The sequence below is a fragment of the Danio rerio genome, chromosome 7 (genome assembly GCF_052040795.2).
Source record: "Danio rerio strain M-AB ecotype USA chromosome 7, GRCz13ab, whole genome shotgun sequence".
NCBI lineage: Eukaryota > Metazoa > Chordata > Actinopteri > Cypriniformes > Danionidae > Danio > Danio rerio.
The window spans coordinates 32,712,799-32,730,792 of record NC_141027.1 but is presented as its reverse complement, the minus strand read 5'-3'; the positions used below and the strand labels follow the sequence as shown (position 1 = coordinate 32,730,792).

At 34.1% G+C, this 17,994-nt stretch overlaps 3 protein-coding genes and 1 long non-coding RNA gene across 8 annotated transcripts in view; 2 read left to right on the top strand and 2 right to left on the bottom strand.

The window, feature by feature from the left end:
• Nucleotides 1–14,599, bottom strand: part of si:ch73-314g15.3 — a 20,713-nt gene extending 6,114 nt beyond the window's left edge. The window contains exons 1-10 of one of the 5 annotated variants that reach the window (XM_087258936.1): nt 13,977–14,599; nt 8,652–8,740; nt 7,459–7,577; nt 7,014–7,116; nt 6,372–6,460; nt 6,108–6,257; nt 2,004–2,171; nt 1,854–1,923; nt 1,691–1,769; nt 1,455–1,608 (exon numbers count right to left, since the gene is read on the bottom strand). In XM_087258936.1, coding sequence (XP_087115062.1) covers nt 1,455–1,608; nt 1,691–1,769; nt 1,854–1,923; nt 2,004–2,171; nt 6,108–6,257; nt 6,372–6,460; nt 7,014–7,116; nt 7,459–7,577; nt 8,652–8,740; nt 13,977–14,050 — 1,095 coding nt within the window. In that variant the 5' untranslated portion in view covers nt 14,051–14,599. 5 annotated transcript variants of the gene reach the window in all.
• On the top strand, nt 413–6,001 carry LOC147836023 (uncharacterized). Its single transcript, XR_015495818.1, has 2 exons — nt 413–3,397; nt 4,780–6,001. It is a non-coding gene; the product is annotated as an uncharacterized LOC147836023 (long non-coding RNA).
• Nucleotides 9,654–14,391, top strand: arl14ep (ARF like GTPase 14 effector protein). The gene is given in 5 exon segments (NM_001080753.1): nt 9,654–9,804; nt 10,631–10,829; nt 10,942–11,061; nt 11,325–11,380; nt 14,006–14,391. Coding segments are annotated over 5 exon segments (675 nt in total). The 5' UTR covers nt 9,654–9,733; the 3' UTR covers nt 14,235–14,391.
• Nucleotides 13,977–17,994, bottom strand: part of fshb (follicle stimulating hormone subunit beta) — a 19,603-nt gene continuing 15,585 nt past the window's right edge. The window contains exon 4 of the mRNA XM_087259037.1: nt 13,977–14,239. Within this exon, the coding sequence (XP_087115163.1) occupies nt 14,235–14,239 (5 nt within the window). The 3' untranslated portion in view covers nt 13,977–14,234. The remainder of the gene's footprint in view (nt 14,240–17,994) is intronic.

Sequence of the window (17,994 nt, the reverse complement as noted above, 5' to 3'; positions counted from 1 at the left end):
GTGAAAGTAATGCAATTATTAGCCAGTAATTTACTGTGAATTTAAGGTCAAATTTTTTACAGTGTGAGTAAAAAAGTATGAGGTGACATGAAAAAATCATTGACCTATTTAGATGGAAGTGACAAACTGCAAGTTTTACAAGTTTATATCAGTTTTATATCTCCTAAGCGTGAATTTTGGAGCACTTTTTTTGCATTTTTTTTTGGCATTTTTGGAGTTTTGGAGCACACCAATATATAAATGTTCTTAAAACTAACAGACTGAAACTAATATCTAATTATTTTTTTATTTTAATTTCATGGGGCTTTTAAAATTAAAGTTAATTTGATAATAATAACATAATAACAGTTTTTAAAAATGAATAAATATTGATATGTGCCCCTGGGCAAAAGATATGTCACAGGTATATTTTGTACATAGTATGGGTTAAAATTATACATTTTCTTTTATACAAAAAATCATAATAAAATTAAGTAAAGATCAAGTTACATGAAGATATGCACATATTCTACTGTAAATATATGAAAATAAAAATTTTGATTTTATCTCAATGTTTGATTTTGCGATTATCTTGGTAGTTTGCTTTTTATTTAACCCTCAGATTCAATGTTTCCAATAGCTGTCTCAGCCAATATTGCCTTTTCATAACAAAGTATAAAACATCAACAGAAAGCCTATTTATTTATTTTAAAAATTTATATCCAAATGTAATAAATCGACACTTATGACTAGTTTTTTGGTCTAGGGTTAATTATAATATTAATAAACACACTTTTCTAAAATAAAATTAAAATTAAAAATGCAAATAAAGCAGGCGACAAGGTGGCGCAGTAAGTAGTGCTGTCACCTCACAGCAAGAAGGTCACTGGTTCGAGCCTTGGCTGGTTCAGTGGGCATTTCTGTGTGGCGTTTGCATGTTCTCCCCGTGTTGGCGTAAGTTTCCTCTGGGTGCTCCGGTTTCCCCCACAGTCCAAAGACATGCGGTACAGGTGAATTGGATCAGCTAAATTGTCTGTAGTGTATGTGTGTAAATAAGAGTGTATGGGTGTTTCCCAGTGCTGGGTTGCAGTTGGAAGGTCATCCACTGCAAAAAACATGTGCTGGATAAGTTGGTGGTTCATTCTGCTGTGGTGACCCCAGATTAATAAAGGGACTTAGTCGAAAAGAAACTGAATGAATAATTGCAAATAAAGCAAAGTGCAAGAATGGAATAAATGTACTGAAAAACAAAAATACAGAGGAAGATAACCTTTTTTTTAGATGCATGCAACTTTAAATCCATGACTTTATAAACTTAAGATATTTTACTTTGATTCAAGGGCTTAAAGGGTGAAAAAGCTAATTAAGAAAGACCATTTTAGAAACTGTCAACAAGATCACTTCCAGAAAGCTTCATCAACCATTTGAAATGATCTGTTTATAGGTAAAGAAATCTGAGCTGTTAAATCTCTTACTTTTCCTTCTTTTGAGCAGATGTATGTAAACCATCTCAGCCCGGCAGCCACATGTGTGATCTCATCTGCATAAATCACCTCCAACACCTTCACCGAGCTCTGGTCTCCCTGCGCGGCGAAGCGAGACAGCGTCTGAGGATGAACATCTAAACCCCTGTTCAAAAACAAAGCAAATATATGACCAAATACATCGACATGCATACATGAAAATAACTGTCAGGCATGAAATGTCTTACCTGGCCTCATGAACCATGTGCACTATAGCTAATCTTGACAAAACGTCATGAGATGTATCTGTTGCAGACTGCCATAAACCTTTTAAAAGCATAAAGAGAAAGATTGAACATCTTACACCACCTTGTTTTAAGTAAAAGGGTCAAAATCATAAAAAACACTGACCATTGTGGACTGGCAGAGCACCAAAGAAGCTGCCAAGTTCTGTAATCCTTTGCTCTAGTAACTGATAATGCTGCGATGGAGAAAGTGATGTCAGGTTAATATAGATTATTTTGAATTTAGCCTAAATAAATTAAAAATCAACACACAAACCTTAGCTTCATCTCCCGCAACTTTGACAAAGTCATCGAAGAACTGGTGAGGTAATGGCTCTCCAGTGCTCAATCTAAAAGTAGAAAATCTCGCTATCACGTCCCAGGACAGGTCTATTGCCCACTGCTCTATATTAGCAAGAGAGTGCAGTAAGGCAATCCGACTCGCCTGGTGGAACACAAACAAATTTTACTTTAACACTTAAAGTAGAGTAAAGTGTACTGTTAGGAATGTTCCTCTGGTGTATAGTGTGTATATATGTGTTCACAAGGGTTAAGACTGGAATTATACTGTATGACTTTTTTTTTTTTTTTGGTTTGATTTTTTGGAACAGATCTAGAGTGGACAAGAAATATGATCACAAAAAAATCACAGTGTATGATGGTCACTTTTTTGGCTTCAATCTGTGCTTCAACAGAATCAGAAAATGTAAAGGATGTTTGATATTCTGAGTCAATTTTAGAACTACAGTGTGAGCAAAACTGACATTAAAAAGTTTTGATTTTTTCAATAACACAATGTTCATTTTGACAGCAATTTTAATTCAGTTTCAGTCTTATTCTTTATTAACTAAACTAAATTAACATGAAAATGCCATTTAATTTAAGCCATATTTTAGTCTTCTGTATTGTAGTTTTTGTCAACCACGTTTCATTTGCATTTAGTCAACTAAATCTACTCAATTTGCTCATCATACTGTATACCCCCTGGAGAACACCCTTAGAAACACCCTTATGGAAAATATTATTCTAAAACAATGACAATTTCCTCAACAAATAAAAATGAAATGTAAATGTTTAGGATGGCTATATGTGTAAAAAGAATGAAACGTGAGGTGAGAACAGCTGTAACTGATCTACCTGGAAGGACATGAGCAATTATTTGCTGCATACCTCATTAAATGTCCAAAAATGTTAATGTGTGGGAGACGAAAAAAAAAACAAGAGCAGGTATAAATAAATCCTAATTCTGAGAAAGAGCAAAAGACTTTTTTTAAGCAGATTTGTTGTTAATCAAAATGCCAGTCATGTCATGTTGTCAGTCATGGTTACTGATCACAGTAAGGGTGATCTTCGCCATCAGAGACGATTTGCTTTTTATTAATATGCCAGTAGTATTGACCACCTTTAATACACTTCTAAACTAAAAGCATCGGATACTGCCCTATACAGTAAACTTGCCATAATATGCTCTCATTTTAATTGTGCACATAACCATTCATTTAGTATTCACATATAAGAATTTCCTTGCCGTGATATTCCTACATCAGACAAACACACAGTTTTAATTGTTTATTTGTGGACGAACAGGCTGTGACATCAGTTCCCAAGTGTGATGATCTGCCACAATTATACATTTTTCCCTTAAAAATACTCCACCATTTGGTCATATAAGTATTATCATTAAAGCCAATTATCTGTGCATTCATTTTGCGTTTTTGTGACAGACGTTTAATAAATTCCGACTTCAATACAGAAGAATTACTTACATTTATAATACTTGCCAAACAAGAGATTGTTGTTGCAAGTTTACTGTATAGGGCAGATGCTTCTAGCTTAGACTGTCTAACTTAAATTAAAAATAATACTGGCTTATTACTAAAAAGCAAATCGTCTGAATGTAATCTGCGATTTCAGTGTGATCTGTAAACATCACTGATGCCATTCTGATGAACGATATCTTCGCTAAAGAATAAGTCTTTTGTGTAGAAGTGCATTCCAGGTGTGCTTCAAATTTATTTATAGCTGCTCTTAGCTTTTCTTCTCCCACACATAGTTTTTTTTTTTTTGCATGCAGCAAGTTGTTACTTATTTCCTGCCGAGCAGATCGGTATACATGTAGGCTACATTACACAAGATCTAAATCATAAGTGTCATTTTTTTTTAAATGGATATTTATACATGCATAGATTTATACATATCTAAGTTGAATAAACAATTGTCCTGTTGATGTATACTCTGTTAGGATAGGACAATTTTGGCTGAGGTACAACTATTTGGAGGGTTTAAAAAAATCTAAATATAAAGTAAATATCTTTTAAATTTGTCTACAATAAGGGTGCTTTATGTAAGCTCTAAAAGCATAAAAAACTATATGTCTGCAGATATTTAAGAGACATGCTAAGTCAGCATAGTGCACCTTTAAGAGCTTAGCAATGCACGATAACAATCAAAAAAAATTTTTTTAATATATTTACAGAAATAAATTTACTAACTATCTTCAAGGAGCATGAATTTTAAATAACAGTATAATACAGTATAATGTATTTTTGACCTTTGCCAATAACATACATGTGCAACATAAGGCTGGTTTAGTGGTCCAGTGTTTTAATTTGTTGACAAAATGTCATAGTTTTTGCCAATCAAAAGAATATTTTTTTCTGTTGTTGATGAAAAATATGACACAAAGTGCTCGTCAACATGTTTAGCACTGCAATGACGCTAATTAAATAATGTAATTGCACCTTGGGCTGGTTTAGGCTCGTCATGGATAAATAAACATGACACTAATACAGCCAGAAGTGACAAGTCCAATTTAAGTAATTAACTGAAACATCAAACAAATCTGACTCATTGAGAATGGATGCAAGTGACTTTATGAAATGGATCACTGAATTTTCCTAAATGGAAAAAAAATCTATGTTCAAAAAACAGATACATTCAGCTAATGTTCTGATCTAGTGTGTTTTTTTCAAAATATTTTGTTGACCAAAAAAAAAAACTGTCAATGTTGTGTTTAAAATGCAATTCACTCTATGTCAGGAATATTCAATTAGTTTGTCATGGGAGCCAGTTCATGAAAAGCTTCCCAAATAAAGGGACTTGCAGTGATGAGTCATGACAAAACAGCTTATAAGAGCCAATGTGTTGTATTTTTGCTCCTTAAGACACCCACGTTGAAATTTTCTAGATTAAAATGTTAATATGTCGTATTTTAAAAACTACAGTGCATAGTACAATGTGACTTTTTTTACAAACATATCCAAATGTTGTATTTCAAAGCACAACAAAATCAGTGTATTGCTCAAGTAGGCTTCTTCTACATTCAGACACATTCATATGTTATGTTTTAAACTGCGTAACAATTAGTGATGCAACATTTATAGATTTTGGTTGCACGATTATATAGTCTGAAGAATATTAATAGTTTCATTGTTATCACGTCTAATGTAAATGTAAGCTTTATATTAGGTATTTAATTGTGTTGTTGTTTTTTATCGGCGTTCGTACATACATAATCATTTTAATGATTCTAACATATCACTTGTTTACATAGCACTGAAAGCCACGCACAACTCTCACCACTACAGCGTAAGATGTTTTCTACTGAGTGCGTCTAGGACGCGTCAGTGCATTGCTCCGCTTGCGCGCACATATTGGCATATATTCTTACATTGAAAAAAATGAACTTGTGCGCGGAAAAGACACAATATGTAAATGGCCTGCTGCTATAGTTAAACCAGTGTGCGTGTGTATTAGCCTCGGTAAGCTCTGAACTTTAAACTAGTGCACAGGTGGCATAACTTTGTTTAGTTGCAGCAGTTTCATTCCGTGCAACAGAAATGCGGCGTTAAGAAGCCTATTGGCTTAAGTATCCAAATGTTTTCGGCTGCTTGTGCCACTCGCTTAATGTCAGGTGACTCATGTTCTGCGCAGCCTTCAACTGCTGCTTGTGCTGTATTGACCAGACGCACGTCACTTCATAACTATAGCGGCCGTTTTTCCACTGAATTATATTTAATATGTTTAATAAATTTAATATTAATATTAAATCTTTGATGTCTTGGTCACACTATTTAGAGGGCCGGAACAAATTACCTCGGGGGCCAAGTTCGGCCCGTGGGCTGCCAATTGAATAGCCCTGCTCTATGTTATATACATGTTTTTTCAAATGTTGTATAAAATCATAAATACATGTTAATATTTGGGAAAATACCACTTGTCTCAGTGTTATTGTTTCACAGCATATTAACAATAAAACTACAAAAATGAAATGAATATTTAATTAATATATATAATTGTGTATTCTAGTCTTTATGTCACCATTCTTTATTTCACTTCTCAGAGCAGATGTGTTATAGTGTCTAAAAAGAACAAAGTTTACCAAAGTGCCGCCTTTGCCCCGTTTGATTTTTCCAGGCTCCACGACAGTCAGATTGTCTTTTCTGCTGGGCTGTGCAGGAGGGCTAGCCTTCCCGGTTTCTGTTATTTTCCCACTGTTCCAGTTATCTTGTACCATCTTGGTCAGTGAAACCTACAAATCACAGAAAAACAAACAAGCAGAAGTCTTGTGATGATTAATCAGAAGAGCAGTCTGATGAAACTGCTGTGGTGGATGATACGGTTTATTTAAAGGATATTTCCAAACCTTTTCCTGTGGGTCTGGTGTGTGAAGGATTTTGGTGGCCCACATGCAAAGGGTGTTTTCAGCAGAGTTTATTTCCATGGGCAAACTGTCTACAAGGAAAATCACATACATGTATTGTGTACAACAATAATATAAATTAACAATAAATATTTAGCATAAATTAGCAGACCCCAATTTAAAAATGCATATTTTTATTGGTTTCTCAGTAAATAAAGGCAATGTATTTTGGTGCATTTGAACTAAACAGATTTATTAAACAGATATATTTATTACAATATTTTTTGCCATCAAACATAGGAATAGAAAAATAATGCATATAAATTTAAGCAAAATATTGCCAAAAAAACACAAAATGTCAACTAATTTTTAAATATTTTTAACTTTTTTTTTTTAATTTTTCCTCTTTTTAAATTTTTTTAAAAATTATTTTTCTATAACATAATTTAGGGTGTACTAGTTTTTGGAAGGGTATCGTAAGTTTTTTTTGTTAGATTAGCTCCAGATTTGGCTTCAGTACTGACTAATCTAATGTATATGTGTGCATTGACGTAACTTCCTATTTAAAATATTCATTCAAAAGATAGATTTTTGAGGGCTGTACTTATATATGCTGAGCACTGTATATGCTCTCCAACTGCTTACCTTGGTGGGTTATCTTTGTCACTGGGATGGGACAGAGGGACAGTGTGTTTTGAGTGTTTATATACACTTTTCCATCCAGGACACGCACATCATACACTTGATTCTGGCAAAAATAATCAAAAGTACATCAAGAATGCTGACTGACAGTTTGATCACTTTACATTCCATGGATATTTCACCCCAAAATTGAAACTATTTAATCATATTGATGAGTATAATTAACTTTCTACTGCAGAATACAAAATGTACAGTATAATGTTGTCACCTAAACAATAATAGCGAGCACCAACATTTTTAAGTGGGAAAAACCCACTGAGAGAACATTCTTTTCTTTTTTTAAGTTTGACAGAAATCATTAAATTCATACAGGTTTGAATGTGGCATGAGGGGTGAGTGACAATGTTTTCAATTTTGGATGAAATATCCTTTTAATATAAAATCTTACCTGTAGGCCAGAGGAAGAGGAACCAGTTTCAAGGCTGAAATCGAAGTAATGCCATGGGCAAATCAATGCCAGTTTCCCATTGCCCAGATCCTCAATATCCCCTTGCTCAAGTGGGCCACCTGTTGAGCAATAACTCATAATATTCATATCCTACGACAATTAACTAAAAGTTATTTTACTGTATTAAAGTTTTCTTTCATGTTTTCACAAAGAAATCATATTTAACAGTTTTGCACTTTATCAAAAGATTTTTACTCTTAACCTAAACATAACTGTTTTACATACTGCAATTCATTCGTATGAAAATATCAGATTTTTTAAAAGGAAAGTGTGACCCCAAACTCCACTCCTAACCCTCATTCAGGGATGAGCAAATCATGCAAAATGTACAAATGAGATTGAACAAATAAATATGAACTATTTATTTCACTAAATCAGAAAGTTATAAAGATAAATCTATAAATATCTATCCATCTATCTATCTATCTATAATAACTATATATATGTATATATATGTATATATATATATATATATATATATATATATATATATATATATATATATATATATATATATATATAAAACTCAACATGTATGAATGTGTTTTGAGAAAAAGAAAACAATGCCCATGCAGTAGATATCAGTGGTCATCAATACTGTTCGGAAACCCAAAATTTTCAAAATCTCTTCTTTTGTGTTCCAACAGGTTAGATGCAACATGAGGGTGACTGAATAAAGATATAATTTTCATTTTATTTGCAATATCTGTCGAGTGAGCATCACTCAATTCGGAGAAAGGCAAACCAAAAGCATAAATAAAAAATAATAAATATTAATGAATAATGCAATACAGAAAAATGGCATCCAAGCTATGCTGGCACTAATGGTTAAACTGATGGCACTAATGGTTATACAAGTGGAAATGGAAGCAAAGCAGGAGGGTTCGGACAGACATAAATAGACACCAGGTGGCCATGTTTTTGTATTGGAGGGCACAACAATTTAAAATACTTGTTAAAATGTATTTATCGTATTAAACAACAAATGAAATTGCATTTCAAAAACAAAGTCAAGTAGCTAATTAATAGCAAATTAAATCAAAAGACAGTAAAATCAAAACCAGTGTCTTGACTTTCTAGACTTAGTCAGAGCAAGAACTAGATAGATTAACCAGGGTTAGGTAATAACTAACCTTCATGTGGGCACGATGAGTCCATAGCCCAGAATCGATCATCCTCTGTATGCACCAGCACTATATGCTCTCCGTCATCTGAGTAAAACCTTTAGGAGTTTTCACATTTTAAGGAAATATCGGAGTGTTACACTTATGATATATTTTCAGTGAGGATATAAACACATTTCATTTTCAATTATCTCAGTTTCTACACTCAAAAATAACGACCTTTGTTGCTTAATCAAAATTCTTTAAAATAAAATGAAACAACACAGTTCTTACGTTTTTTGGGGGGACAACTTAATTGTTTTATGTTAAATCCACTTTAACATGTAAAACATTTAAGTTAACCTAATCGGGTTGTGTTGGGACAACATGAAGGAATTGTTTGTACCCCGGCATTTTTACAGTGTATTTCAAACCATATTTTCAGCATGACAACTATTCAAAACAGATACATTTAATACTTTTCGATTAATTACACTTGAAATAATAAGTAGATTTGTTTTCTTAGACTCGGCTATTCTTTAAAACAGTTTAACAACATCATGTGGCCGAGACTGTGCATTTAGACAATGACATGCCCTTACTTCGTGCATGGTGACTTAAATTCAGATTTGTCTCCCACACACTGCCAGTTTCCTGCCTTGACAATGTCTTTAAGCGCATCAACTAAATCTTTCTCGAAATGCTCCATTCAGAACTTATTTATGCCTTCCACCATAGGCTACACAATCACCTGGGAAAAGGTTTGTTAAACTTCCGGTTAAGGCTTTCTTCAAAATAAAGGTTTATAAACTACGACCCTCTTTACTTTTTAAATGTTTTTTATTCATTCGTTTTTGCAAGCATTAACAATGATTATAATTCATAAATTGTTATTTTATTATATGTATATATTGAACGAGCAATGAAATCTGCAAAAGCTGTATTTTGTTCATGGAGAAACAAACAGAACGGATCTCTCTGGCCGTCTGGTGGCTGCCAAACAAATAACAACGCATGCGCACACAACACGGAATCTGCTTTTTGCCGCTCTCGTTTGTAAAATGATTCTGATTTGCGTTCATCAATAACGTTTTTATCAGAAATCCAGAACCATGCCGATCTCCTGTTCAGCTGTCGATTGCTCGAATCGGTTCGTCAAAGGATCAGAGATTCGATTCTACAGGTAAGCACTAAAACAACGGCGTTTTTTTGTGTTAGGCATTATTGTTTACATGAATACGAGCTGCTGCACAAGTTACATCTAAATAAGAGACCTCAGTGGCGGACAGAGGTTTCACAGTCAACACGTGATTTAATCTAACAAATCTTAAACTTTCTTATAAACAAAAACAGCGCAGTAACATTTATGTTAACCTTTACTTATTAACAAAGAGCATAACGTAGAGTCTAAGCTCTTTGTTATTAAGATTCAACCTGTTTATGTCACGTGCTAACTTACTGCTTTAATTTCATCATTTAATTGCAATAATAATTCATAGTTAATTGCAATAATAATTCATAGTTTCATATTATCATTATTAAATATGTTTTGAAATCCACAACATAGTTAACTGTTAAACTGAATGCTTGTGTTCTGTTGCCTCCAATAAATTTAGAAATGTAACAACTGATACGATTGGTCAGTTTGTTATGATAAATGGTTGAATTTTAAATCTAGGTGATTTGCACAGAGAACTTCTGAATGCAATAGATAAAATGCCTATAGAAAATGATCACACCTTGCAAACATTTACACCTTTACTCGCACCCTGCTTTCAAAAGACCTTCAGGATACAGTTGTAGAAAGCCACAGGTTAGGAGAAGGCTACAAACCATTTTAAAGGCTGGAAAAGTTATTCATAATGGAAATAAAGCAATTATTTCAAAGGAGTATGATAATTTTCTGTAGACAATGTATGTATTGATAAATAAATGATGAAACTGTTTTGGAAATAACAAACTAATGGAGTAAGGCCACCTTTGCCATCTCTCTCTCTCTCTCGCTTCAGGTTCCCGATCAGCAAGCCTCAGCTGGCTGAGCAATGGGTACGAAGCCTCGGGAGAAAAAACTTTGTTCCCACTCAGAACTCGTGTTTGTGCTCGGAGCATTTTCAGCCTGACTGCTTCCGTGACTATAATGGAAAACTGTTTCTCAGAGAGGATGCAGTGCCGACTATTTTCTCAAACTCTGGAGGAGATGGTTCAAAGGTGTGTGTGTGTGTGTCGCTGAAATCAGCAGTTAAATAAATCATTAGTTATTCTTCTTGTCCAACTCTATCTGGAAATTCAAGCCCTATTGTTATTTATTGATTGGTTACAGATCGAGCTGCGGAAAAACCGAGGAGGATTAGTGGCAAAGGATGCCAACGATTCTAGTCGATTTGCTTCACTTTCTGGACCGAAGGACAGAAGACAACCTATAAGAGACTCCAGCATGAAGGTAACACGTGCACTGCTGAATATGCAATAAATAACACTTACTTTATGTCAGTTCTCTGCAAGCCATTAACACGTCTCGCACCTTTTTTGGCGTTTAATGTCATGGAGAAAAATCTCATTTTCAGATTTTGCTGTGTGATAGATTCAAATCTTGTATGTTGAAGTTAACAGCATTGATTTCTGGAATGATTGGTTAAATTTGAAAAGGAACAGCTGTGATTCAGCTTTAAATTACATCAGTCAGCAGTTGTTTCTGTATTACAGGGCAGAGGCATGAATGATCGGAGACGTGGAGGAGGGAAACTCTCCTCAATCGACAGGTACTTATTTTTTTGGTACTCCTGAGCACATCTCTTTCACCACACACAACTACATTCATTCATTTTCTTGTCGGCTTAGTCCCTTTTTCAATCCAGGGTCGCCACAGCGGAATGAACCGCCAACTTACCCTGCAAGTTTTTATGCAGCGGATGCCCTTCCAGCCATGTTTTAAATTGCCCTTCCAATTTAAAACATTTCTAAGCTTGTCCGGTTTTGACCACTTGAGTGTTTTTGTGATGTACACACTCTTGTAGTTGAATATGTTCAGACAGCCACAAAAAAGCACCTCCCCACCATATAGTGGCATAACACATAGTGATTAAGTGATGTGCTTTGAGAAAGCTTACCAATACAATGTATTCATACTTTACTACATTCTAGTATAACACACAAGTGTGGATCTAAATCATAGTTGCCATTCACATCAGTTTCATATGGTCACTTCACTCATAAGCCATGTAACCTGGCTTCATAGATTTAGTTCTATTTGTGTGTTGCACTGATGAATCCTGTGAAAATGTTCATAACGGTTCTTAATATTACATTACTGCAAAGATACCAGGATATTTTTATGCAATTACCTTCCTGCATCATATAAACGGGTAAGGCCAGTGGTGTATTTGACCAAAGACTATAGAATACACAAGTCATGGCACTCGTATAGTTTTGAATAGGGAAAAGTGTAACGGTCAATATGGCAATTGAAGCACTGCCTGTAGGAGCCAATCAGCGGTCACTATAGACTGAGGATTCTCTAGGGGAGGGGCTATGGAGCTAATAATATGCCAAAACAATCTGAATTTGAATTGTGTTCATTTGAATTATTGACATTTGTGATTTAATAAATCTGAATTTGGATATGCTGTTAAAACTGTTTTAAATTTGAATGTCTTATTTTGAATTTTAGTTTCTTAATTTGAATTTAAACTTCATAACTTGAATACTGAACATCTAAAATTTAAGACAACTGAATTTTTCCAAGGCAGAATTTTTTACGGACGCATTTTCAAACTTCATCCAGTTTGTAAAAATACAGTTTCAAGTTTTCAAGATTGAAAAATTCAGAACATCTAGTTCAATATCCTAAAATTTTTAACCAGAAATTCAGATCGTGAAATTCAGATTCAGCAGAAAATAAGTCAGGGGTGATCAACAGGGAAGAGTAGAAAATAACCGAAAAGTCAAACTAAAGAAAAAAAAAAAAAAACGATTAAAATTCAGCTTTGAAAAATTCAGTTGTCTTAAATTTCAGATGTTCAATATCCATGTTAAGAAATTCAATTTTAAATGAAGAAATTCAAAATAAGAAATTAAAATTCAAAACAATTTTTAACACCCACAAAAATTCAGATTTATTATATTACAATTGTCAATATTTCAAATTACACAACTCAAATTCAGATTGTTTTGGCATATCATTAGCTCCAGATGTGATTTTCTGCAGATTTTGTGTGATTCGAACGTTTAGAAATGAAACTAAAAAGGCACTTGTTGTTTATTCCTAAACTTATTGGTGATTCTTAATATGTAATGTAATCGTAAGCTTGGCAAGCAATTTTGAAGAATTTGATGTTTCCCCATTCAAACATAGATGGTCACCGAGTGAACTGACTTGCCCTAAAGGGACTTTGATTAGTCCAAATTTGGAATGAATGATTAAGTGCAATACTGATGCAGACATTAATGATGATGGTATTTTTGTTAAAAGAAATATTGGTGCAAAATGAATAATTTGATAACAAGCTTGTACCAAAACACTGAACAAAAAGATTGCTTGCGAACATACAAACCATTCACAATTGCTAAATTGGGCTAAATTAAAAGGCTGCAAGTGATACTAAATCGTTAGCCTTAAAAGCCAGCTCTTCTAAGGGAGTCAAGCCGTAAAAGCTAAGTCTTTGAAAGTAGCCAAACTTGCCAACACTACATATGAACATAGTTTCAATACACTGTCTTCACTATGTCTACATGCCATGTGATTGGCTGATTAGACATTTGAACAGTTGAACCGGGTCTCTAATAAAGTAGCAGGTGATGTTTAAATTGTTTTGAATTAAATGAATTGCCATTGTATTCAACCAAGTCAAATGCAGTATGATTACTTGTGCTGTGTCCCAATTTTGCCTATCCATCCTAAATCATATTCAATTATGCATTTTGTAGTATACATGGTATAAGTAGTGCATTAACATTGAAAGTTCTACAAAGAATATGTGTACCTTAAATACCTGGAGGATGTACTTGTTTAACCGATTAAAAAGAAGTGTGAAAAATTGAACACTTTATTACTTTATTCATTTTGTATTTTATGAGCAAAATTCTTCTTCGTAAGTGATTATGCCACCCCCCGATGGGGAATACGGTTGTTCTAATGGCATATACTATTTGGTAAAATAGTTTTTTTTTTTTTTTATTTAATTAATTTGACCACCATTAAACATCGACTTGGAAATGGTTTGATTTCTGTTGAATAACCAAAACGTAAGTGTTCTATTTTGGATGACTGTACACAGTTGAGTGTATACGTGTATAGTTCATCATTTGGGATGCAACTTCAGACATTCAAATAAACATTAATACTGAATGATCTTGTACCTGATGTACTTTCTTTCTTGTCCCTCCAGACAGTCGCTGTCTCTGAAGAGTAAAGTGTATGACAGTAAAGGCATGCTGATCTCCTGTGGGAAGGATCTGTGTGACTGTCTGGACGTGGACTGTATGGGCTGCTTCTATCCATGTCCTGAATGTGGCTCTCGGAAGTGTGGTGTCGAATGCCGCTGCGACCGCAAGTGGCTGTATGAGCAGGTGGAGGTGGAGGGAGGAGAGATCATCCGCAATAAGTTTGCCAATTAGTCAACCTGTTGGAAGAGCGAGAAGATAATATTATTGCTGCTTTTCAGCATTAAGGACCGGCACTAACTCTGTAAATGGACATTCCTGGGGTACATGGCTCATTGGGTGTATTGTTTAATTTTTTAAATGTAAACATTTAATAAAGAATGCTATCTTACGTTTTTGGTTCTACCTTCGTGTGTTGTTTTTCTGTTTTTTTGTTTTGGCTATGCTGTAATGCTTTTGATTGTATGTTTACACAATAATAAAAATAAAAGCAAGAGTTCACAGTGCTCATGCAAAGGTTTTATTTAGATCAGGGGTCACCAATCTCGGTCCAGGAGGGCCGGTGTCCCTGCAGGGTTTAGCTCCAACTTGCCTCAACCCACCTGCCAGGATGTTTTAAGCATACCTAGTAAGACCTTGATTAGCTTGTTCAGGTGTGTTTGATTAGGGTTGGAGCTAAAATCTGCAGGACATCGGCCCTCCAGGAACAAGTTTGGTGACCACTGATTTAGATAATATAGGTCATTGTTTCTCAACCATGTTCCTGGAGGACCACCAGCTCTTCACAATTCCATGTCTCCTCAACCAAACACACCTGAATCAGATCATCAGCTCATTAGTAGAGACTGAAAGATCTGTAATGGGTGTGACAGACAAAGGAGACATCCGAAACATGCAGTGTTGGTGGACCTCCAGGAACAACATGGTTGAGAACCACTGATATAGATCATCACATGCTGCATTATATTTCGCAGGACATTCGTTCTTTCAACAAATTGTCCCTCCATAAACGTATTTGTTTTCTCTTTGTTCTATGAAGAAAATGTGATTATGTTTAGGTCAGTTTTTCATTCAAACCAGATGTTTATTTAGTTTTAGTGAAAAAGGCATTGATTAAAATATCAGATGGTTTGAATAGCTCTATTTGGAAAAAAATCTATCATTTTATATTGATTGGGATGATTCTGAAGGAGAAGATATCTGCATAAAATATAAATATAACAAGCATAGATAAAATACAATTAAACAAAGATACATATAAAAAAAACATTGCTTTATGGTTGTCTAAAGTAACCATATTCAGGTATAGTAATGTTATAATCAACTGTAAAATAACACTACAGTATTCATAAAAGGCTACTTTATTAAAGCTACAAACAGTACAGGGTTTTGTGCCAGATTGCTTAATCTAAGGTGTTCAAGACCTTTAAGCAGGTGTGAGTTGGAGGTGGTTGGAGCTAAACTGCAGAGCTGTGGCCCTCCGGGAATTGAGTTTAAGACCATTTCAACTCGGTTTAAATACTTCTCATTAGCTACGTTTCCATACACCTATTTTTTAAAGCGCATTTTAGATATGCACATTAAAAAATGGCGGATGGAATCTGCAAAATGTGCATCAATTTTGAAAATGCGCATAAAAAACATATGCTCTGTGTTTCACGCCTTAAAAGACCACCGCACGTTTATTACATGTCAGAATTGCCTTCTGAGGCGCAAGTCATTCATTAAATGAAAAAAAGATTCAAGCAGCTTCTCCTATAGCAGCAAATTTCGTTTTTACAGTTGATATTTGGCACCAGATAATCAGGAAGTGACGATTTTGTTCACTTTGACTCGTTGGATGGAAATGCTGCTTTATTCATATGTATTTTATGTGATAATCCAGTTTTGCACATAAAGTTAATTCGCATTTTTGGATGGAAACATAGATAGTGACAGTTACAGGCCTTAAAAGTCACATTATTATGGGTAAGCTTTAAAGTGACTCCACAAATCACCTGTTTGTAACTGTTGGTGATTTTAAATATAAAGACCATGTAAGCAACAGTGCACACACACCAATAGGCCCAAGTCTATTCTTCATTTATTTATTTATTTTTGTATGTATGTGAGTGCAGTAAATGTGCCAGAAAGTTTAACCTGGTGCCATCAAATCAGTCTGCTGCATCTAATGCTATTGCGGTGTCTTTAACATAATGTAATCACCCCAGGGGTCACAATCCAATGGGAAAAAAATTTGAAAGGCTGTGACTATAAACTACTATTTTTAATCTTCAGTAGGTTATGGATAAAATATGGTAATATTATAAAAAAAATGTTATGCTTGTTCTATTTTGAGTTTCCATAAGAAAATACAAACATAACTTACACAATCTCTCATACCGAAAGAGACTTACAGATCTTGCATATGCTTTGTATTTTCTTCCCTTTAACAACAAGTATAAACAGTAAAACATGGGGAGCTACAAATCCTTGAGAAGATTTCTTTTAAAGAAGAAAAGATATATATTTTGACACATAATATTACATTTAAACATTTCAATTCAAGACAAATCCGGGAATATTGGTGAAATATACTCAAACCATTTACTCCAAATTAGTAAAAAGTATCCAGTCTGTGTTCTTAATAATAAAGAACTTTTAATGATGAAGATTTTTTTTTAAAACTAAATAAGAAGAAGACTGAGGCAAATGTTTTGGACCTCTACCTGGCTCGGGAAAGCAGAATCAAATGTTTGACAAATTAGCTGACTGCGTTAAACCAGCTGTAAGAAATGTAGGTTTTATCCTGGATTCTGTCTTTCTATTTGACAAACAGGTAAATGCAGCGGTTAAATCTTGTTTTTTCCAGCTGAGATTATTAGCCAAAGTGAAAGGCTTTTTAAATTGTGCAGAACTCAAGAGATTAACCCATGCATTTATATCATCAAGCTTGCACTACTGTAACTCAATATATTTGGGTATTGGGTGTAACTCAATTTATTTTAGGATATTTTTAATGTATGTTTTTAAGGTGTTAACTGGCCTGGCTCCGACTTATCTGTCAAATCTTATCACTGTTAAAATATCTGGCAGAAGGTTTGTCGAACCAGAAAATGCTCGTCAATCCCAGATCATAATCAAAGAAAAAAAGGAGATCTAGCTTTCTCAGTAGTAGGTCCTAAAATGTTGAACGGGTTACCAATGTCCATTTGAACAATTTCAAATGAATCTTTGTTAAGAGGGAAACTTAAACTACACCTCCTAGACAGAGAGAAAATTGATCCGATGATGCTGTGTGGTATGTTGGATGTGTTATTTGTTGTTTTATCTCTATTTTTTGATCATTTGTTTTTAAGTTTGTACAGCAAAATGGTCAACAACTGTTGTTTTACTGTACTTTAAAAATAAACTACCTTAAACTAAAGAATATAGATGACATATATAGTTTGTACTGTATCAATCCATTCTTCAACTGTACATTTTTTTGCTATTACTTTTTTTTTTACTAGCTGCCAGAAAAATAAATAAAGGTTTCTTATCTTTATTTATCCATCCATCTAAATGTTTATTACTAAATTACAAGTGAAGGCAATCTCTACTTCAAAAATGGCATGTAAATGTATTTAATCTCTTTCCAGTATGGGGTTCATTTCTGACAATCCTAAAAAACATGACAGTGATTAGCTACTTTTTCTCCAGCAGCTAGTGCCCTTTCCTCTGTGTATTTTCTGTGACAGTGTGATGAAGAACCGTAGAACATTTTTCCAACAGAATACAGCTGGTACATTTTCATTGAGTTTTACAAATATTCCCCCAATCCTCATCTGTTTCCTTCCAGTTTCTATTTATCTCTAACATACAGTGTAATGTCTGGTACAGATTCATGAAATCCCTTATATAATTTTCAAATGATCTGTTTACATGATTGGGCCTTGTCCACTGAAAGAAACACTTTTATTATTCTCTGCAACTTTCAATATTTCTAGTTTAATATTACAATCAATATTCAGTC